The sequence below is a fragment of the Gracilinanus agilis genome, chromosome 5 (genome assembly GCF_016433145.1).
Source record: "Gracilinanus agilis isolate LMUSP501 chromosome 5, AgileGrace, whole genome shotgun sequence".
Classification (NCBI taxonomy): Eukaryota; Metazoa; Chordata; class Mammalia; order Didelphimorphia; family Didelphidae; genus Gracilinanus; species Gracilinanus agilis.
This window is the reverse complement of record NC_058134.1, coordinates 309513377-309535687: the sequence shown is the minus strand read 5'-3', so window position 1 is coordinate 309535687 and position 22311 is coordinate 309513377. Positions and strand designations below refer to the sequence as shown.

The 22311-nt window shown below is 45.2% G+C and overlaps 1 protein-coding gene across 1 annotated transcript in view; it reads left to right on the top strand.

Moving 5' to 3' along the window:
• Positions 1-22311, top strand: part of MEI1 (meiotic double-stranded break formation protein 1) — a 75708-nt gene that overhangs the window by 1464 nt on the left and 51933 nt on the right. The window contains exons 2-14 of the mRNA XM_044679304.1: positions 9934-10057; positions 11889-11939; positions 13054-13127; positions 13870-13975; positions 14958-15161; positions 15851-15981; positions 17008-17122; positions 17467-17583; positions 18283-18382; positions 18561-18695; positions 20262-20385; positions 20970-21064; positions 21590-21731. Of these exons, the coding sequence (XP_044535239.1) occupies positions 9934-10057; positions 11889-11939; positions 13054-13127; positions 13870-13975; positions 14958-15161; positions 15851-15981; positions 17008-17122; positions 17467-17583; positions 18283-18382; positions 18561-18695; positions 20262-20385; positions 20970-21064; positions 21590-21731 (1518 nt within the window). The remainder of the gene's footprint in view (positions 1-9933; positions 10058-11888; positions 11940-13053; positions 13128-13869; positions 13976-14957; positions 15162-15850; positions 15982-17007; positions 17123-17466; positions 17584-18282; positions 18383-18560; positions 18696-20261; positions 20386-20969; positions 21065-21589; positions 21732-22311) is intronic.

Sequence of the window (22311 nt, the reverse complement as noted above, 5' to 3'; positions counted from 1 at the left end):
ATTTTACAGAGGCAAACAGGTTTGAATTACTTGTCCAGGATCCCACAGCTAGGAAGTATCTGAGGTTGAATTTGAAATCGGGAAGATGACTCTAGGCCAGTATGGGCAAACTTTTGAAAGAGGGGCCAAAGGAAATGAAATGCTCATCTGTCAGTCTGCTTCTAAGGCAACTCTTTCGAAGATTCATTGTATTGTATCCTACTCGTTGTATTCATCAGATTAGGAAGAATGTCACACTGCTGGGATAGAACATTTCAGGGGGCCACATCTGGCCTTCCAGCTGTAGTTTGCCCATCACTGCTGTAGGCTGACTGCCCTTTCTTTGTATCAGTGAGTTTACAAAGCTTTCTGGGCTTCTCAATCTCCCGGTGACTTTGACACTTTTCACCACAAGGTGTTACTGATTCTTCACTAATTTTTTTAGTCAGTTGCCAACTGACTTTTTTTTTTCTTCCAGATTGATTGTATTTTGAAAAGAATGTCAGAAAAGCTAGTCCAAGGATTTTTCTTCCCCCTTCCCCCTCCTCCTTTTTAAAAACTTTTACTTTCTGTCAAGGGCTAGATTTAAACAAAGGGAGTTAAGTGACTTGCTCAATGTCACACAGCTAGAAAGTTTTTGAGACCAGATTTAAGCCCAGGTCTGACAGGTCTGACTCCAGGTCTGGTGCTCTATTCACTGTGCTACGTAGCTGTCTTAGTCCAGGGATTCTTAACCTGGGGTCAATGGATAAATTTTAATGAACTCGAATGAGATAAAAATGACAACTTTGCATTTACCAACCTTTGGTTTCTTTTGTAATCTTATATATTTTATGCATTTAAAAACACGATTCTGAGAAGAGGACCCTAGGCCTTGCCAGTCTGACTACCAGAGGAGTCTTAAGACACACAAAAGGGGAAAAATCCTTGATCTACTCTTTTTTTTTTTTTAACCCTGACCTTCTGACTTGGAGGCAATACTATGTATTGGCTCCAAGGCAGAAGACTGGTAAGGGTGGGCAATGGGGGTCAAGTGACTTGCCCAGGGTCACACAGCTAGGAAGTGCCACAGGTCAGATTTGAACCCAGGACCTCCCATCTCTAGGTCTGGCTCTCAATCCACTGAGCTACCCAGCTGCCTGCCCCCCCCCCCATCTACTCTTATACAGTCATTTTCTAGGAAGTAGACAAACCATTGGGGAGGGGGTGTTTAATATGACTTTCCCAGGTTTACATGGATAAGGGAAGAACTGGGATTTGAATCTGGTCTTTTGATTTTACATCCAATCTTCTTTACATCCTTCTACTTCTATGTATACCTGCTGTATTATCTCTTTGTCACAGTATTTGTGTGGACTTTTCCATAGATAATGAAAAATGGGAAACTCATTAAAATGGCAACCCGAATCTCTCAAGTTTAGGTAAAATGGTTTCTTGTATGTAACCACAACATCCCCATGAAGTAGATCTTAAATGTACAAGAAACATCTATTATTATTTTTAAATTTAATTTCCCTCCATTTAGGTGTCAAAACAGTTTCCAATATTTCAAAAAGAATTTTGAGTCAGTCTCAAACTCTCTCCCTTCTTTCCTCCCCCAATAGGTAAGCAATTTCACATAGATTTTACATGTGCAATCATGTAAACCATTTTCCATATTAATCCTTTTGTGGAAGGAAACACGAATAAAAAAATTAAGAAAGTGAAAAAAGTTTGCTTGGGTCTGGATTCAGACTCCAGGAGTTCTTTTTCTGGAAGATGACATTTTTTATCCTGAGTCCTAATGGAATTGTTTTGAATCATTGTATTGCTGAGAATAACCAAGGCATTCACAATTGTTCTTTCTATAGTTCCTATCACTGTTCAATGTTCTCCTGGTTCTGCTCATTTCACTCTGCTTCAGTTCATGGATGTCTTTCCAGGTTTGTTTGTTTGTTGTTTTTTTTAGTTTCTCCTACTCATCATTTCTTATAGCACAATAGTATTTCATTTCTATCATAGTCAGCCATTCAGATGGGTATCCCCTCACTTTCCAAATCTTTGCCCCAACAAAAAGAGCTGCTTTAAATATTCTTGTACATATGGATCTTTCCCCTGTTTGTTTGTTTTTTACCCCTTTGGCATATACACTTCGTAATATTATTGCTGGATCAAAGGGCGTGTATTGTTTTATAGCTTTTTGGGCATAGGTCCAAGTTGTTCTTCTGAATGACTGAATCAGTTCACAACTCCTCCAACAGTGTATTTGTGGCCCAGCTTTCCCATATCCCCTCCCAAGTTTTGTCATTTTTCTTTTCTCTCATAATAGTCAATCTCTTGGTGGGGTGGTACAATGCATCAATGTCCCAATTTTGCCACATCCCTTCCAACATTTATTATTCTCACCTGCTATCATTTTAGCCAATCTGCTAGGTGTGAGGTGATACCTCAGAGTTGTTTTGAATTGCATTTCTCTAATTATTAGAGATTTAGAACACTTTCTCATGTGCTTATTGATAGTTTTGATTTCTTTATCTGAAAATTACCTATTCATGTCCCTTGCCCATTTATCATATGGGGGATGGCTTGATTTTTTTATACAATTGATTTAGCTCCTTGTATATTTGAGTAATTAGACCTCTATCAGAGTTTTTTGTTATAAAGATTTTTTCCCAGTTTATTGTTTCCCTTCTGATTTTGGTTGCATTGTTTTTGTTTGTACAAAAACTTTTAAATTTAATATACTCAAAATTATTTATTGTATATTTTCTAATTTTTTTCTAACTCTTGCTTGGTTTTAAAATCTTTCCTTTCCCAGAGATCTGACAAGTATACTATTCTGTGTTCACTTAATTTACTTACAGTTTCCTTATTTATATTCAAGTCATTCGCTCATTCTGAATTTATCTTGGTGTAGGGTGTGAGGTATTGATCAAAACCTAATCTCTCCCATATTGTTTTCCAATTTTCCCAGCAGCTTTTGTGAAATAGTGGGTTTTTGTCCCAAAAGTTGGGCTCTTTGGGTTTATCATACACTGTTTTGTTGATGTCACTTACCCCAACTCTATTCCACTGATCCTCCTTTCTGTCTCTTAGCCAGTACCATATTGTTTTGATGACCGTTGCTTTATAGTACAGTTTAAGATCTGTTACTGTTAGGCCACCTTCCTTCACTTTTTTTTTTCATTATTTCCCTTGATATTCTTGATCTTTTGTTATTCCAAATGAACTTTGTTACAGTTTTTTCTAATTCAGTAAAAAAGTTTCTTGGTAGTTTGAAAGGTATGACACTAAATAAGCAAATTAATTTGGGTAGAATGGTCATTTTTATTATGTTAGTTCATCCTACCTATGAGCAATCAATTGTTTAGATCTAGTTTTAATTGTTTGGAAAGTGTTTCATAGTGGTATTCATATAATTCCTGTGTTTGTTTTTGGTAGATAGATTTCTAAGTATTTCATATTGTCTAGGGTGATTTTAAATGGTGTTTCCCTTCCTAACTCTTGCTGCTGTGATGTGTTGGAAATATGTAGAAATGCTAATGATTTATGTGCATTTATTTTGTATCCTGCAACTTTGCTAACGTTATTGATTATTTCCACTAGCTTTTTAGTTGATTCTCTAGGATTTTTTAAGTAGACCACCATATCATCTGCAGAGAGTGATAGCTTGGTCTCCTCATTGTCTGTTTTAATATCTTCGATTTCTTTTTCTTCTCTAATTGCTACTGCTAGTGTTTCTAGTACAATGTTAAATAATAGAGGTGATGATTGGCATCCTTGTTTCACACCTGATCTTATTGGGAAGGCTTCTAATTTATCCCCATTGCAGATGATGTTTGTTGATGGTTTTAGATATATACTGTTTATTATTTTTAAGAAATGTTGTTCTATTCCTATACTTCCTAGTGTTTTCAATAGGAATGGGTGTTGTATTTTGTCAAAGGCTTTTTCAGCATCTATTGAAATAATCATGTCATTTTTGTTTGTTAGCTTATTGACATAGTCAATTATGTGGATGGTTTTCCTAATGTTGAACCATCCTTGCATTCCTGGTATAAATCCCACTTGATCATGATGGATAACCCTCATGATCACTTGCTGGAGTCTTTTTGCTAGTATTCTGTTTAAGATTTTTGCATCTATGTTCATTAAGGAGATTGTTTTCTTTCTATTTTTGGTCTACCTGGCTTTGGGATTCGTACCATATTTGTGTCCTAAAAGGAATTTGGTAGAACTCCTTCTTTGCTTATTATGTCAAATAATTTGTATAGTATTGGGATTAGTTGTTCTGTGAATGTTTGATAGAATTCACTTATAAATCCATCTGGTCCTGGGGATTTTTTCTTAGGGAGTTCTTTGATGGTTTGTTCAATTTCTTTTTCTGATATGGGATTATTTAAGTATTCTATTTCTTCTGCTGTTAATCTATGCAATTTATATTTTTGTAAATATTCATCCATATCATCTAGATTGTTATATTTATTGCCATATAATTGGGCAAAATATTTTTAATGATTGCCTTAATTTCCTCTTCATTAGAAGTGAGGTCTCCCTTTTCATCTTGATACTGTTAATTTGGTTTTCTTCTTTCCTTTTTTTTTTTTAATTAGATTGACCAGTACTTTGCCAATTTTATTTGTGTTTTCAAAGTACCAGCTTCTGGTCTTATTTATTAATTCAATAGTTCTTTTACTTCTGATTTTATTAATTTCTCCTTGAATTTCTATGTTCTCTAATTTAGTTTTCATCTGGGGATTTTTAATTTGTTCACTTTCTAGTTTTTTGATTTGCATGCCCAATTCATTGATCTTTGCCCTCCCTAATTTGTTAATGTATGAGCTCAAAGATATAAATTTCCCCCTCAGTATTTTGGTAGGATATTTCATCATTGTCATTCTCTTCTATGAAATTGTTAATTTTTTCTATGATTTGTTCTTCAACTAACTGATTTTGGAGAATCATATTATTTAGTTTCCAATTAGTTTTTGATTTGCCTATCCATGTACCCTTACTTATTATTATTTTTATTGCATTATGATCTGAGAAGGTTGCATTTATTATTTCTCCTCTTTTGCATTTGTTTACAATGTTAATATGCCCTAGTACATGGTCAATCTTTGTGAATGTACCATGTGCTGCTGAAAAGAAGGTATATTCCTTTTTGTCCCTATTTATTTTTCTCTACATATCTATTAACTCTAATTTTTCTAGGATTTCATTCACCTCTCTTACCTCTTTCTTATTTATTTTTTGGTTTGATTTATCTAGATCTGATAGGGGAAAGTTCAGGTTTCCTACTAGTATTGTTTTACTATCTATTTCTTCCTTGAGCTCTGCCAGTTTCTCCTTCAGAAATTTAGATGCTATACCATTTGGTGCATACATGTTGAGAACTGCTATTTTCTCATTGTTATACTGCCTTTTATCAGGATGTAATTATCTTCCTTATCTCTTTTAACTAGATCTATTTTTACTTTAGCTTTGTCAGAAATCATGATTGCAACTCCTGCCTTCTTTTTCTCAGTTGAAGCCCAATAGATTTTGCTCTAGCCTTTTTTAAAACGTTTTACTCTATGCATGTCTACTTGCTTCATTTGTGTTTCTTGTAGACAACATATAGTTGGATTTTGGTTTCTAATCCACTCTGCTATTTGCATCCATTTTATGGGCAAGTTCATCCCATTTACCTTCAGAGTTATAATTATCAACTGTATGTTCACCAACATTTTGATTCTCTTTCTTTGTCCTGCCCTTTCTTCTTTCACTATTTCCTTCTATACCAGAGTTTTGTTTTTAATCATTCCCCCTAGTCCCCTTCCTTATTGTACTTCCCTTTCTCCCCCTTCCTTCTTATTTCCCTCTTATTATTCTTTAGGGTCTTTTAAAAACTATCCCCCCCACTCCCTCTCTTGCTCCCTAGTATTGTTTCCCTCCCCACCAGTCCTTTTGTTACACTTCTACTTCTCTATAGGGTGTGAATCAATTCTCTGCTCCAATGGATCTGATTGTTCTTCCCTCTTTAAGTTAATTTCAGTGCACATAGAATTAAGTATTTCCTTTCTCCAACCTCTTTACCCTTCCAGTGTTTTTGGTCCTCTCCCCTGTTACTCCCACACACTTCTTTATGGAATGTAAATTTACTCCATTTTGTCTCTTTCCCCATTTCTCTTAATATTATCTTCTTTTTTTACCTCTAGCTTTATAAATATTTAAACATATATATATGTATATATGTATGTATATATATATATCTTGACATTATATATATATATACATATATATATATATATCTTGACATTTCATCCTATGCAGTTTATCACTGTTCCCTCTGAGTATACTTCTTCTAGCTATCCTGATGGTAATAACAATTTTTAAGAGTTACCAATATCATCTTTTCTTATAGGGATACAAATCATTTGAACTTATTGTGTCTCTTAAAGAAAAGGTTATGGTTTTTTGTTTTTTTTCCCTCTCTTATTTACCTTTTGGTGATTCTCTTGGGTTCTGTGTTAGGGCAGCAAATTTTCTGTTTAAGACCAGTTTTTTTCTGTATGAATGCTTGAAAGACTTCAATTTTGTTGAATGACCATATTTTCCCCTGCAAGAATATAGTCAGTTTTGCTGGATAGCTGATTTTTGGTTATAGACCCAGTTCCCTTGCTTTCTAGAATATTATATTTCATGCCTTCTGGTCCTTCAATAGGACAACAATCCTGTGTATCCTAACTGTGGTTCCCTGGTATCTGCATGACTTCTTCTTAGCAGCTTTTAATATTTTTTCCTTGGTCTGGTAATTTTTGAATTTGGCTATAATGTTACTGGTAGTTGTTAGGTGTGGATTAAATGTAGGAGGTGATCTGTGGATTCTTTCAATTTCCACTGTTCCCTCTTGTTCAAGAATGTCGGGGCAGTTTTCTTGGATAATTTCCTATAGGATGATGTCCAGGTTTTTACTTTTGTCATGATGTTCCAGGAGACCAATAATTCTTAAATTGTCTCTCTGAGATCTGTATTCCAGATTGTTGGTTCTGTCAGTGAGGTGTTTCATATTTTATTCAATTCTTTCATTCTTTTGATTTTGTTTTATATATTCTTGCTGCCTAGTGAAGTCATTTGCTTCTATTTGTTGGATTCTGATTTTTAAAGATTGAATTCCATCCCTGGCTTTTTGGTTATCCTTCTCCTTCTGGTCTGATTTTCTTTGTAGTTCATCTTTCACCTTATTTGTTTCATTTCAAACTGGTCAATTTTGGCTTTCAAGATATTATTTTCTTGTTTTTAGTTCATGTATTTACTTTTTCCAATTGACTTCAGCCTCTCTTGATTGTTTTTTGAGTTCTTGAGTTAATTGAATTTTGAGATCTTCCAAAGCCTGTGTCCAGTTCTTTGGAGTTTCTTTGGTTTTTCTTGGGGTTCCTTGTTCTTCTTCTATTTAATTTGCTCTTAGTTCACTTCCTGGAAAGAAGCTGTCAATTGTAATTTCTTTTTTCTTTTTCTGTTGTTTACTCATATTTTTTTCCCTTCTTTCCATCCTGTGCCTTCTCTGCTCTGCTGGCTGATTAAGTTAAGCAGATGATTTTAATGCACTTTGATGTAAGATCTTCCTTAGCTGGTAATAGTAGTTTGTAACCACTTTCTCTGCAGTCTATGGGGGAGGGATGTTGGAATTTCCCTGCTCTCTGCAGACTTCTTATCTCTCTTATTGATGGGATTAATCCAGGGTGGGATTCATCTGGCTGGCTTGATGTGTCCTGAGGCTAAAACCTGGGGAGAAAGGGGGGGAGGCAAGATGGAGAGTTTTTGTTGTGTCTAGGGTGCCCTCTCTGTGTTTTTCCTCTAGCTGCCTCCCTGTGTCTGTGTTCAATGCCCTTAACCCGGTGCCAACAAGGTTGTCTCTCTGGACTAATGCATTTGGCTGCCCAGAGATTCCAGGAGTCATTGGAGACTCCACTCGGCATGTCAGGGAGGGGTCCTGGGATTCTCCTTCTTCCTTACCCTCAAACCCAACAGTTCAGGAATTCAGGCCTTTTTTTTCCTGGTGTACCTCTTGATCTGTCCAGCAGTAGGGTCCCCCAGCTTTGTCCTGTTGTTAGATTTGATTTTCTTTCCCTTCGAAGTGCTTCGTTTTCTATCTTGGTGAGGAAGGGTATGGAGGTCTGAGGTTTTGTTCCATCTAAGCCTCCATCTTCCCAGAATCCCCTGTTTTTAAGTAATTCTTTTCATTTTTTGTGCTTCCATTACTAATTGGCCTTTTCTTTTTTTTTAGATTAATTTCTTCAATACTTTTTTGTGCCTCCTTTACCAAGCTGTTGACCTTTTTTCCAAGATTTTTCTTATATCACTCATTTCTTTTCTCAGTTTTTCTTCTCTCTTATTTGATTTTTAAAATCCTTTTTTAGCTCCCTGCTTAATTCTTTTTGGACTTGAGAGCAATTCCTATTTTCTTGGAAGTCTTCGATGCAATAGTATTGACTTTGTTGTCTTCTTCTGAGTTTGTGTTTTGGTCTTCCCAGTCACCAAAATAACTTTCTATGTTGTTTCTTTTTTGTTGTTGTTTGCTCATTTTCCAGTATTGTTCTTTTCTTTTGACTAAAAAACAAAAACAACCAGCTGTTAATGTTGGGCTCTGTAACTCTGGAGAAGGGAATGAGCACTGTTCCAGGCTTCAAATTCTTTGTGCAGCTGCCTTCAGAGCTGGTTCTGGGGATTTATAAATTTTCAGTTATTTCATGATGGAATGATGTAATGCTGTGTTCTGGCCTGTGAGTAACCTCAAGTACTCTTTTATTCCTTGGAAATATGATTAGGGTTCCCTGTTCCCTTGTGGCTTCAAGTGCTGGTATGTGTTAGTGCTTCTCCTTACCTTGAGACTGAGCCCTGGGACTGCTATTTAGGGGCATTGTGACAAGAGTCTTGTGCCCATAGGCAGCAAAGGAGACTCCTGTAATCTCCTTCTGAGCAGTTGCCCATCTCCCCCTTACCAAATGTGGCTGAGCACTCTGGAAGCCTTTGCTGCTGATTCAGCTCCCCCAACACCTGTTGCTATGGCAGGGCCTGCCTTGGCATGCTGCTTTGAGCTCCATTTCTAACCCAGTGCCCTAGATAGTTCATGCTGGCCTTCTAAGTTGTTTTGGGTTGAAAAATTATTCCATCCCATCCTTTTGTGGGTTATGCTACTCCAGAATTTGTTTTGAGCTGTTATCTCATAGTTTTTTGGCAGGTAACTTAGTAGAGATCCAGGTGGGCCTATGTACTTTCTCTGCCATCTTGGCTCTGCCCCAAGAAGGATTCATTAAACAGTTATGTAGGTGCCAGGCACTATGCTGAGTACTGGAGCCAATGCCATCCTACAAACATTCATGGGGCATTTCGGAGGCATATTTGTGAGGCAAGTGTTCACAGATAGAAGTGAGGGGGCAGTGGCTGGCTAGGGACTTGGGAAGCCCTGGTAGGTGGGTTCAAGAACCAGCTCTAATACATAACACATATGACTTTTTTTTAAATTTCTTTTTCAGTTACATGTAGAAACAATTTTTGATAATTGTTTTTTGCCATTTTAGAATTCAAGTTTTGCCCCCCCCCCACTCCCTGAGGAGGTGACGAATAGTCTGATATAGGTTATATCTGTACTTTCATATGATACATATTTCCGTGTTGCTTTTGTCATTATGGAAGGCACACCACATGTGGCTCTTAACCACTTATTCTCCCATCTCTTTGATGATGAGTTGCAGCAGTAGACAGAATTTCTGCCTCAGGAGTTCCCAGTTACAGACCATTGTCCTAGCTGCCATGGGCAAAGGCCTACCCTTCATTCAGTGTTGGTCACAGGGCAGGCCCAATGAATCCCCTTGCCCACTCCTTGCCATCTTGTGATGTGAGCGTGAAATTAGGGGAGGAGATGACAAGAACCCTTTGAAATGTGGCTCTCACTTCCTTGGCAAAAGAACACATCTTTTCTTTCTCCTCAAGCTGGTGCGCAAGAAACACATGCTGTCCTGCCTCCATGATGCCCTCCTGAGGCACACCAGGGAGGTCACACAACTTTTCGCTCAGAATGAGATGGTCTGCATCCGCCTCATAGACATTCTTTTTGGTGAGTCCTGGAGGGGGACTTCGAAATCATCTGACCCAGCTGGATAGCAAAGAGAGTTTGTGTCAAAGCCCTCTGCCTGGGTTGTCCTTTTTCTAGTCACAACAACTGAATTTGGGGGAAGACGAGGGGGTGGTGCCCAGGAGAGGCAGAAGACCCTGAGAAGTCTATGGCAAGAAATGCCCGCCTGTCTGCTAGGTTTGGACTCTCCTCTGGGGCTGTCAGGTTAGGGAATGCCCATTGGGTTCTAGAAAGGCTAACAGTGATGAGCAGGTAGGGAATTCCACCCCACCCGAAGGATGTGAACAACATCGAGTGTCTATTCCTAAGTGGCTCTTCTAGTCTGTGAGCACTTAGGAAGCGCCTGCTGTGTTCAGTCCACTCCACGAGGTGCCCAAATTGGTCTGAGGAGGGAGAGATGGCTAACAATGGGAGGGGCTGGGGAAGGTTTCCTTGAGGAGATGGGAAGTCACCTGAGGAGGCAGGAGCACAGGCCAGTCAGAGGGCATGGCTGGTACCCATGCATAGGGGCAGGAGATGGAGACAATCAGCACAATTGGGATGAAGGGGAGTAATGTGATAAGGCTGGGGAGGTTGGTGGGAGCCACAGTGGGGTTGGCTTCAAGTGCCAGAGTGAGGAGACCATATCTTCTCCAGAGGGCAATAGGGAACAAGTGAAGGTTTCTGAGGTGGGCGACATGGTCAGACCTGTACCTTACTGACTATTCATATGAATTGATGCTAGCGGATCTCCCCCAGGCTCTTGTTGATGCAAGGAAATCCTATTCCTCCCTACCTGACTCTGTTCCACAATGGCGATTTCAAACTTCCATTTCTGTCCTCGGTCTTCTCCTAGCACCCTCACTCCCTTGTCAGCTCTCCCCCAAATGAAGGCCGACTGCTGAGAACATCCCCTTCTGTTTTCATCTGACATCTCTGACGTCTCCCACTCCATCTTCCAGTCTTTGATAGAGGTAGCTCTTCTCCTCACCAAGGCAGCTCCTCCAAAAGGACTCTTGAGCCTGTGCCTGATGATTGATTGAGGATATCAAAGACCTTGATGTGATCAGCATATAGAGCAGGGGTTTAAGAAATGGCTATTGACTAACCTGGAGGATGGCGGTGCCACCAACAGAAATGAGGAACATGGGGAAAGAAAACGTCTTGCCCTCTAGGGCAGAGGATGGATATGTTCTGGGCCCATTGAAAAGAGGAGTATAGATTTGGAAAAGGTCCTGGAGACCACCCAGACTACCCTTCTCACTTTATAGATGAGGAAACCAGGCTTGGCCAGCCTCACTTAGCTAAGGACCCTTCTTTATCTGACTTGTTTGGTCCTTGCTTAGTATCAGAGACGATAGGAAGGGGCTTTAGTGGTAGAGTATTGACTAGCACACCGTATACCTCTCCCTTTCTCTTCCTCCCCCAGATTAAGTGCCTTTAAAAAAAAGTGCCTTTAAGCCAGGATGTGGATTCACTAAAAGGATGGATCTGAAGTATTGGATGAGGAGGAGAAAGAAATTCTGGAAAAATAAAAAAGGTTCCAATCCCCATTGTAGACCTCAGGAGGAGTGTGTAGTGATTCACTTTTTAACCCTTACTTTCTGCCTTAGTATCAATATTGTATGTTGGTTTCAAGGCAGAAGAGCATTAAGGGTAGGTAATGGGGGTTAAGTGACTTGCTCAGGGTCACACAGCTAGGAAGCTTCTGAGGTCGGATTTGAACCCAGGACCTCCTGTTTGTAAGGCCTGGCTCTCTATCCACTGAGCCCCTTGTCTGGGTGCAGTGATTTTTACCATTCATGATATGTCCTTGTGGCTTGTTCTTCCCCAGGACTACTTCGCAGCATAGATGATGGCAGTGTGCTGGAATTCACTATTCAAGGTGAGGTGGAACTCTTCCTGTTACATGTTGGTGGCAGACATGCCACATACATCTGCAGCAAAGCTGTCCATTGATGGCTGCCCCTCTTTGCTGGAACAAAGTTAAGAACCAAGATGGCACAAAACTGGGCGCCTGCGCTCGTACTCTGCTGAGAGGACAGTCCCCCGGGGCTCCACAGTGACTCTTTGCTCTTGGGTTCCACACATTTTCGTTTGGCGTCATATTCTTCGTCTTCCTGTCTCCCCCATCGCCCTTGTGTCCAGTCCCCCCGCAGACCAGCCTTCCTAGCAAGTAACCACCAAAAGAAAGAGAAAGAAAAGGCTGTTCAGCAAAGCTAAGCATATGTAAGCTGCCAGCCTAGCTGTGTATTTTTCAAGCCCCCTAGTGGAAGCTCGAGTTAGAAGGGGCAGCGAGGGGAGGCCATGGGCCGGCCCTGTGGCAGCACTGAGAGGGAACAGCTGCCAGTTTTCTTCAGGCAAGGAAGAGGCAAGAAAGGCCTCTAAAGAATACAGACTACCTGGGAGCAGGTAGTATAGCTCTGGAATACCATTGCTCACGATGATGGTCCTCTGGCATGGAGAAAAAGTACAGGGAAGGAACCTTTGGCTTCAGGTAGGAGGTAGATATAGGCTGATCCACTTCTCCTGCCTGAGGTTGTGGGTGGGAGATAGTGAAGAGAACTCAGTTCAGAATCAGAAGACCTGGGTTCGAATCCCACTGCTGCTCTTTCCTTCTTGAGTTATCAAGGCGGGCAGGTCCTGTGCCTTGTATTAACTAGGGCCAGGGCCAGAACTAGGCCTACCTGGGGCAGGGGAATGGAATGGCTTGGACTAAAGTCATCAGTTGGCTAGAAATAGAAAGGCCAGGTTGGGTCTCCCACTTGAGGCCTAGGAAAGATGAGTCCTGGGTCCCTGCGAGCCATCTGCTGATGGCATGTTCTCTGACCTAGCCTTTCTTTCCTCATTCATTCACCCAGTCTATTCTGATTTTCCCCGCTTCTTCTGTCTCCCCCAGATCAAAGGCTAAGTTCCTTGAGGTGACAGCCATTCTTATCTTTGTTTCTCTCCCAGTGAGCCTGGCAGATGCTTGTTTTAATTTTATTCTTTTTGCTTAGTCCTTGTTCAGCTTCTCATCCAACCAAAGCTGGAGCCGTATATTCACTGCTTGCTGGAAGAGTGTCAGAAAGAGGTCAGTGATGTGCCATGTTTTGGGGGGGGTCTCCCTCTTCTTCCTCATTTCAAGCAGCTATTGGGAATCTGCGTCCAGACAACAGGCACAGCTCAGCCTCTGACTCCCGCCATCTGCCCGCTGGCATCCTTCCCTTTCTTGCAGCGCCACTGGAGATGCCGACTTTTGTAGAAAGAAAACTTGCCTGAATCCCTTGCTCACCTCTTCTCCGCTCCTCTCATAATCTGACTTGGATGGGCATTCTGGGGACTCCTGTCCACCTCCAACCTGGAGAATAAGCTCTTTCACAGCAGCAATTGGGATGTTTTCAGACATCGGATGCCCAGGCCCTGGTCCCCAATTCTGCCCACAGTGGGTTGATTGAACAGAGACAGAGAGACAGAGAGAGGGACAGAGAGACTGGGGTCTTCACATTGTCTAGCTTCCAACTCATCAGGGCTCAGGACCTGTGAATCTTCCCTGGGTGCTCTTCGCTTTGTCATCCCTTTTAGGTATTATTGGGGAGATGTTCTTCCCACTGCCGGGGCAGGAAATGGCGTGGCACTTTAGCACCACTTTTCCCCTTTGGGATGGGCCTTGCTAATGGGATTTGGTACAACCTGTTTTATCATCCCAATTTCTTATCTGGAAAGCAGGGATAATAATCTTCACTCTCTTCCTCATAGGGTTGTTGTGAAGAAAGTGCTTTTTCTACCTTAAAATACTAAAGAAACATGAGCTTTTGCTATGACTTCCTTCACAGCTTTGTAAGATGCCCACCATGGAGGGCAGCCTGGCCATTGTGACTCTTCTGGGAAAAATGGTGGATGCCATCCCTTCTCTTGCTGAGATCCTTGTGGTAGAACATGGTGAGTGCTGCTCCCTCAGCTGTATTCTCCCTGCCTTTGATGTTGCCTTGACTTTTTCGTTATCTTCTGTTCCTGCAAGAACATGTCATTCTTATGAACCTCAGTTATCTTATCTCTAAAATGGGATCATAAAGCTTAAACTAGCTACTTTATAGGGCTTTTGGAAGAAGATACTTTGTAAACATCAAAATGCTAGATAGGGGCAGGTAGGTGCCTCGGTGGATTGACAGCCAGGTCTGGAGATGGGAGGTCTGAGGTTCAAATCAGGCCTCAGATACTTCCTAACTGTAGGACCCTGGGCAAGTCACTTAACTCCCGTTGTCTGGCCCTTACTGCTCTTCTGTTTTGGAACTGGCACCTAGTACTGACTCTAATTGAAAATTGAGGGTTTAAAAAAAGACACTATCGAAATGGGAGCAGCTCCTGTTTTCATCATGTTAATTGGGTGCCTGCTCATATATTTTTTCAGCAAGTGGCCTTATGATTTTTCACTTGCCTTTTTTTTATCTTCCTTGTGAAGTTGCAGACTCCAAGAGAGGAGGGAGAGAACGAGACAGGGGTGTCGGAAAAGCCTAGATTCAAGTCCCATTTCTGGGGCTTCCTGGCTGGAGACCTCTGGCAGATTGTTCCCCTTCAGCCTCATTTTCCTCAAAATGAAAGGGTTGGTCTTGACTGAGGACTTCCTTGTTCTGCAACTGGTACCTCTCTGTCTAGATCCCAGGTCTCCTCACTCCCCACTCAGAGTTCTTTCTACTGGCTTTCCTTCTGAGGTTTTAGAATGGGATGATCAGTAGTCTCCCCATCTGTAAAATGGGAACAATAATGCTCCTCCTGCCTCCCAAGTGGGGCTGTTGGGAGGCTTGCACTGGGCGAATGTTAGATATCAGAATGATAATGGCTTTTGCATGTGTCGGGTCTTGGGTTCTTGGTGGCAGTTGTTCCTGCCAATGCCCATGGTTCTTTTTGCTGTTTCCCTGGGCAGGTAACCTCGTGGAGCATCAGTTGAGGGGTCTGATGTACCCCAATGAGGCAGTGAAGGCTGCAGTCTGCTATCTGTATGGGAAGCTATATTCCTCTCCCACTGTGGCAGAGAAACTCTCAGGCCATTTCAGGGAGAAGCTGTGTCCCCTCTTTCTTACCACACTGGATAACGCCCAGACAAAGGAGCTGCAGGTTAACTGCATGGGTGAGGCCATGGTTCTAGGGAAGTGGTCGTGGAGGCCTAAGAGCTTCCCGCTTTAGGATGTCTGCTGCCAGCTCTGTGCAGAAGGCTTCCCTGAGGGCCATCCAGGCACGTGAAGATGATCTGGGGCCCCTGAAGGCAATGGCAGAGAGGTATGGGCTTGGAGAGGTCCTTTCAAAGGAGAAAAGCTTCCTCCCAGGCCCCACCAGCCTTGGGTGGATGACTGGTCCTCAGTGGCCCCCAAAGAAAGCCCTCCGAGAGTTGGGAGGAGGAGTTATGGCCTCTTTCAGTGGTGGGTGGAGGTGACCACACTAATGAAGTCTGGGAGGGAGGAAGCCTTGGCATTTAGGAGAGGCACCCATAGAAGTGAAGGAAGGGATCTGGAGAACCTACAGCCTTTTCCAGGGGACTGGCTCCACTGGGCGTGATGTGGCGGGTGGCGCCTAATTCGGGGCCTTACCCCTGGTCGGCACTTTGTTGAATTGTAGACCAACTACTTGAGCATTGATTCCTAGATTGAGCTTCATTCACTCCTTCATTGCTCTGTGCAAAGAAAGTCCTGGGGGCTCCAGAGGAGAGAGCCGGACTGTTTTCCTGGAGGATGTGATTCGGAGGGGGGGGGGAAAGGGAGGGGTCTGCTTTCTGGCCTCGGAGCTCGTCCTCTCAAGGTTTTCTCATCTTTATTTTCACAGGTTTGCTGAGACAGCTGCTGAAATATGACCCTTTCGTGTCTGTTATAATGAGCACGTCAGGGGAGGCGGGGATTTCTGAGAACGCTGAGCTGCCACCCAAAGAAAGCACCCTCCCCTTAGTGCTGAAAAAGGTGATTCCTGCCAGGGGCTCTGGCCTTGGTCACCACCACTGTCACAGAGCCTCTCACGTGCGCTCTGGACACTTAGCCCTGCCACCAGTTATGCTTACACTGGACTTCGGCCCTGTTGGCTGCCTCTGAGCTTTCTCTTCTTCCATGCTTGGGACCGTGTCACCCAGCTATCTCAGGGTCTGCCAAGCACTGCACCCAAATGATGGACTTCTTAATGGAGAATGGTTCTGCCCACCTACTTTCAGCCTGCTTATGCCAGTGGATTTGTATTGTTGGGTTTTCTTATGGAAATTATCCATCTTGTCTTCCATGAGGGCTTTTTTTTTTTTTTTTTTTTTTTTTTTTTTTTTTTAACTTTCACCTTCTGCCTTAGAATCAATATTGAGTATTGGTTCCAAGGTGGAAAAATGGTGAGGGCTAGACATTTGGGGTGAGGCGACTTGCCTGGGCTTACACAGCTAGGTGGTGTCTGAGGTCAAATTCGAACCCAGGACCTTCCATCTCCAGGCCTGGCTCTCTTTCTACTGAGCCATATAGTTGCCTCCTGCCTTTTTTTCTGTGACAATGTTTGGCCTTAGTTTAGTTAAGAATTCAAGTGTTAGCTGTGAAAGGCACCTTCTTCCCTTCTCTAGTTTGTGTATGGTATAGCCTTTTTTTTTTTTTCTAAACCCTTGTACCTCGGTGCACTGTCTCCTAGGTGGAAGATTGGCAAGGGTGGGCAATGGGGGTCAAGTGACTTGCCCAGGGTCACACAGCTGGGAAGTGGCTGAGGCCAGGTTTGAACCCAGGACCTCCTGTCTCTAGGCCTGACTCTCACTCCACTGAACTACCCAGCTGCCCCACTGGTATAGCCTTTTCTATCAGTTTGGAGCTTATCGTGGTATATGGTGTCTCCCATATGGTCACTCCCAAATTTCTCTTTCTGTCTGTCATTCTCTTTGCTCTTGTGTCCTTTTGCTCCCTCAGTCTCTGCTCCCAGGGACTGGCGGTGAGTCTGGGATATTTGCTTTCTGTCTTTTTGTCTAGCTGCTGATGTCCAGAGACGAAATCTTGCAGGTGGCCAGTGCGCACTGCATGGTGGGTGTGCTGGTCCATTCTCCTGGGAAGTATGCCCAGACCTTCATCTACGCAGACATTCCAGGTAGTAGAGTGCAGGCCCCCTTCTTCTGGAGGGTCCCTAGACCTCCTGGCAAGGGACAAATGGGATGAGGTGGCCGCAGGCCCTCAGATGAAGACTTCACCAGCACTGTCCTGACAGTTAGGGCTGTCTGAGGCCGATGGAATGGGCTGCCTTGTGAGGGAGGGGGTGCTCACCCCTGGAGGTCTTCAAACAAGATGACGGCCTGTCGGGATGCTTTTCTGGGCATGCTTGGACTCTGGCCCCTGGAGTCCCTTCCCCCTGTGAAATGTACAGTGTTAGTCAGAGAAGGGCTTTCAGTAACGTGGGACTGCATTGGTGGGTTCCGTCCCTCTCACCCACTGCAGAGTTCCTGTTTGAGCATCTCTCATGCACCAACGAGGTCCTCCTCTGGCCTGTGTACAGCTGCTTGTTGCTCCTGACTGAAGAGCGCCTCTTCTTCTCCAAGTGCCACGCCGTGTATGGTTCGTGCTGGGACCTGCTTAGGCTGTCCAGCCTCCCTGGACTTTCCCTGTCTCTTAGCCCTCCTTTTCTGTTGGTCACTGCGCCTGAGTGACCCATCCTCTGCAATGTCTCTGGTCTTTGCCCTTCTCTCCTTGTTGCCCATGTTAGGGGCCTCGGCACCTGATACCGGGGCTACGTGCTGAAGGGGGCCCGGGCCTGGAAAGAGCTGGACTAGCCAGGGGGGACTTCCATGTTGAGACAGCAAACATTAAGCGCCTCTGTGTGCCAGGCACTGTGCTAAGCTCTGCCTACGTGTGTGGGGTTGGAGGTATTAGGGGAAGGACAAAGGCTGCCTTCCCTTCCCTTTCTTCTCTCTCCCCACCATTCCTGCCCAGGCTCTGCCCTGCATGGCGGAAGTAGGTTTGGCCCTTTGGGAGTTGGTGTTCTGGGGACTCTGTCTCCCGCAGGATCCCGGGGGAATATCTAGGGCCTGCTAATGCTGCACTGCTAATGCTGGCTCGGCGGCCACTTTGGCCCAAGGCCTTGCACACAGCTAGTGCTTAATCAGGCTTAGTGGAAATGACTTGGTTGCCCAGGCAGGTATATTCTATTCTTCTGAAGACTTCCTGTCCTTCGTCCCTCATGACTCTCTCTTCCTGGAGGGTGGCAAAGGGCAGACTGTCGGGGGCCACCCCCAGACCTTGTCCCCCACAATGTAGGGATTGAGTCGCTGGTACGGAGCCTGAAGGGAATCTTGCAGCTGAACAACTCTGAACTCCTGAAGCAGGGTCTGCTGCTTTTCAAAGAGATCCTGAAGCGGTAAGCCTAGAGAGTGGCCACAGGCAGCCACGGCCGGCCAGGCTGAGAGAGGATGGATGGGCAGGGCAGAGGGGTGGCCACAGGCGGTCATGGCTGGGCTGAGAGGGCACAGGCAGGACAAGTGGCAGGATTAGGAGGTGGCTTCAGATAAACCCCTCGATCCTTTCCTACTTCCCAGGCAGCCAGAGGAGATCAAACTTTTTACCAACTCGGCCACCTGCAAAGATGCCATTTGGGTTCTCCGGGAGGCAATCGGCAGCTGTGTTCAGGAGGTTGTGATGGAGGCGATCAATGGTGTGGCAGCTTTTTTCAGGTGAGGAGCTGAGGCCGGGAGCTTCCTCCGCGATTACTTGTGTCTGGTGTCACCGTTTGGCATTGGTGTCTCCCCTGACCTCTTGGGTTGGACCTTTGGACCAAGGAGATTGGCTAGAACTTCTGAGCCCTGGCTGTCTTGTGAGGTGATAGCTCCCATTTCTAGAGCACTCGAAGGTTCACAGACTTTCTTCCTAAGAGCCCTGTTAGGGGGTGAGCTTCCTGTCAGTCAAAAGGTTCAGGCAAAGGCTAGATGACTGGCTGCTTGCCTGAAGTCCTGTCGAGGGGACTTGTGACTCAGTAGTATTTGATAAGCTCTGAGGTCCCTTCCAGTCCTTAAGATTCCATGTTACTTTGGTGGGTCACCTGGGCCGGGGGGGGGGTGCTCTAGAAACGTGAGGAGCCCTTCTGGTGAGGGCGGTTCATGAGTGCAGATCACAGCCCCTCTGCCCCTGCCTCTGAAGTCACATCTGTGTTTTCCATACAAGAACTCCCAGCGCAGAAGATGCTGTGGCCGCCGCCTCCGTCCTCTTGTTTTTCAGTGTCTCTGAGGGGTCGGTCTGTGGGGCCCTTCCTGCCCCCTCCAGGGTCTGCATCACTGCCGCACCCTCCCAGCCTCCCCTGCTGCGCTTGCTTAAGGGAGAGCTTGTCCTGCCTCACCTGAGTATCAGCTTCCTTTTTGTCAAGTCTCCTTAGCTGGACGAACACAGATAATGCCCTTTAGAACTGATCATTTAGCTGTGTGACCCTGGGCAAGTTATTTGACCCCCATGGCCCACCCTGACCACTCTTCCACCTAGGAGCCAATACACAGAAGTTAAGGGTTTAAAAAAAATAAAATTAAAAAAAATAGAACTGATCATGCAATAATGTTTGACTTTTGAAAATAGTAAAATACCTGAAGGCTCCTGTGCAGGCCTACCTCTGGGGGGGGGTGGTGAGAGTCTTCCGCCAGTGTGGGGGGGCACAGTGATAGCACAGAAGAAAGGGGGCCCGGGGGCCGGAGCCAAGAAGAAGAGATGAAGAGTTTTAGGATTCTCTGCAGTCATCCCCAGTACCTGACTCAATACTTGATGACTCACTCACTGAGGCCCAGCAGCCCTTGAGGCCAGAGAATGTGACAATGGGAAGACCCTCTCGTCCCACCCCTCACTTTACAGGGGAGGAAGCAAGGGAATTGCCCAAAGTCACACGGCAGGAAGCAACAGCCAAAACATAGATCCCAGAACTTTCTCTGAGCCGCTCATCCTTCTGCAGTGAGGAGGTTTCTCTCCATTCACTCCCTCATCTTCTCTAGGACAGGGACAGACTTATTGTCCATCCCGGAGACTTTGTTGGTCCAGGAGACTCAGGCTCCCCTGTCCTCTGGACAAAGGCTGCCCATGAGAGGCTGCCTCCTCTGGCTTCATGCACATTCGGAGGCTGGAGTGGGGCCAGCTGAACCAATGCTATGCATATCCCTTAGCCAGGGGACATCTAATTCCAAACCGAACCAAAACTAGAACCCCTCGGAGCTGGGAAGGCCTCAAGCACATGCTTGGGCCCACTTTCCTCTTGTCCTTGGCAGGATGGACCACCTGAGTTCACCTCCTGTGCCGTATGGAGAGCTCCAGGCCTTGGTGCAAACCCTGCTGACCCGTTGTGCAGACCTGGTGCTGCCTGTGAGCAGGAGGCCTCTGCCTCTCCCAGGGGTAAGGGGGCAGGAGACAGTCGCAGGGTGTCCTGGGGCCCCGGCCTCTTTGAAGACCCCAGGGGAGGCACCAGGGAAGATGACAGCTTAAAGGAGAGGCTATCTTAGAGTCTGGGGGGTGAGAAATGGGCCCTTATTTACAGACTTGGAGCTGAGCAGAACCTCTCACCTTCTCCACCCCACCTCTAGCCCCATTTTACAGAGGAGGAAATTGAGGCAGATCTGTGGCTTGCCCAGAGTCCCACAATTAGTGACTGCCTGAAGTCTGACTCTGGGCCTGGCTCTGTGACAAGAGTACCATGGAGGGGAAGGAAGGCTGGTTTGGAAGTTGGGGAAGTCAGAGAGCTCAGCTTCAGGCCTGGGTATCCGCCTCCCTGCATCTCCCCAAGTTAGTCGATGAGCCAGACCTAAGGTCCCCAAGGATAGCCTTCCGGAACATCAAGCCTGGGGGTTGTGGAGTCCAACCCTGTCTTTTCACAGATGAGGAAACTGAGGCCCAGAGGGGTCACATGGGGAACAAGTATGAGGGCCAGGATCTGAACCCAGGGCCTCTTAAGTCTCACTGGGGCCTGGGCCTCCTTCCAGGGTCACCCATCGAGCCGAGGTCCTGGCAGAACTGGGCGGCAGCAGCAGGGGAAGATCCTCCATGGTGCCCTGAAGGGCTTCCAAAATGCTTGCAGGTGAGGGCCCTCATGTCAGACCCAGGAAACACCCTCAGAGAGACCTTTCTATAGCCCCTCATGGTTTTCAAAGCTCTTTCCTCCTAGCTTTGGGGTGGAGGGACACCTTTTATACCCCTTTGGCAGAGGAGGAAACTGAGGCAGTGCCAGTCCCACATGGGAGGAGTGACCTCCCTGGGGCTGGATGGCTTTTCTCTCTTGCTTGTGGAGAGCCTCCGGTGCCACCATACATGTTGAGGTCCTGGAGGCCATCTCACAGGAGCCCAGCCAGCTCAGTTCCAGGGGGCTCCAGGAGTTGATCAGTGGACTCTTAATTTTTATAGCCATAGCAATTCATCCTGGAGGGGATGCAATCAGCATCTGTGGAGGGACCACACACACAGAGGCAAAGTATCTGGAACCTTTGGAAGAGTGGAATAAGGATTTATGGATGAGGATTTGCCCCCTGGACCCCACCACACAAATTGGCTTTTGTACAAAGCAGGTGAAACCCAGGGCATGGCCTTGCTGCTTTCTGCTTCCCAGACTTGCGGTGGAGTTTCGGAATGACCCATCAGCCTGGGAGAACCCCTTCACGGCTCCCAGCAGTGACAGTAAAGACACCCTGGAGACCTTCTCTGAGTTCCTCCTGAGCGCCTGCGACTCTCTCTGCATCCCCATCGTCATGGTAGCTGGGGTGACTGCGGGATGGCTTGGGTGGGTGGCAGCAGGGCAGCAGGCAGGGATGGGGGCAGGAGACTGAGGCTGGTCAGATGTCTGGGAGGAGCGAAGGAGAGTGGTTCAGTGACCAGAGAACGGTGGCTGCTGACCACAGGTTCTATGTTTCTCTTTTTAAAAATGCAATTGTATATTTTTTTTCCAGTTACCCAACATACATGTTTACGTATCCCACATACAATAAAAAAACTCAGGATGCCACGTTTCTAACTGGGCTTCAAAGTCCATCGTGGCTCAGGACATTGGGATTGGGTGGGGGGGCTTTAGGCCCATCTTCCCATTTTTGTTTCCTGTTATGTTTCCATCATTTCTGGGATTTCATTAATGTGGGGGAACTCCAGGAATGAGAACTCCTTCCACAGATGAGGATGGCAGAGGCTGGGCTTGAACTTGGGTCTTCCTGACTCCTGGGCCAGCTCTCCATCTGCTGGGCCACACTGCCTCTCTTTGCTTTAAGACTTACAGCCTCAGCGATGTCCTGGGAGCACAGGAGCTTTCTTCAGAGAGGTTTCTCCCAGAGACAGGAGCTG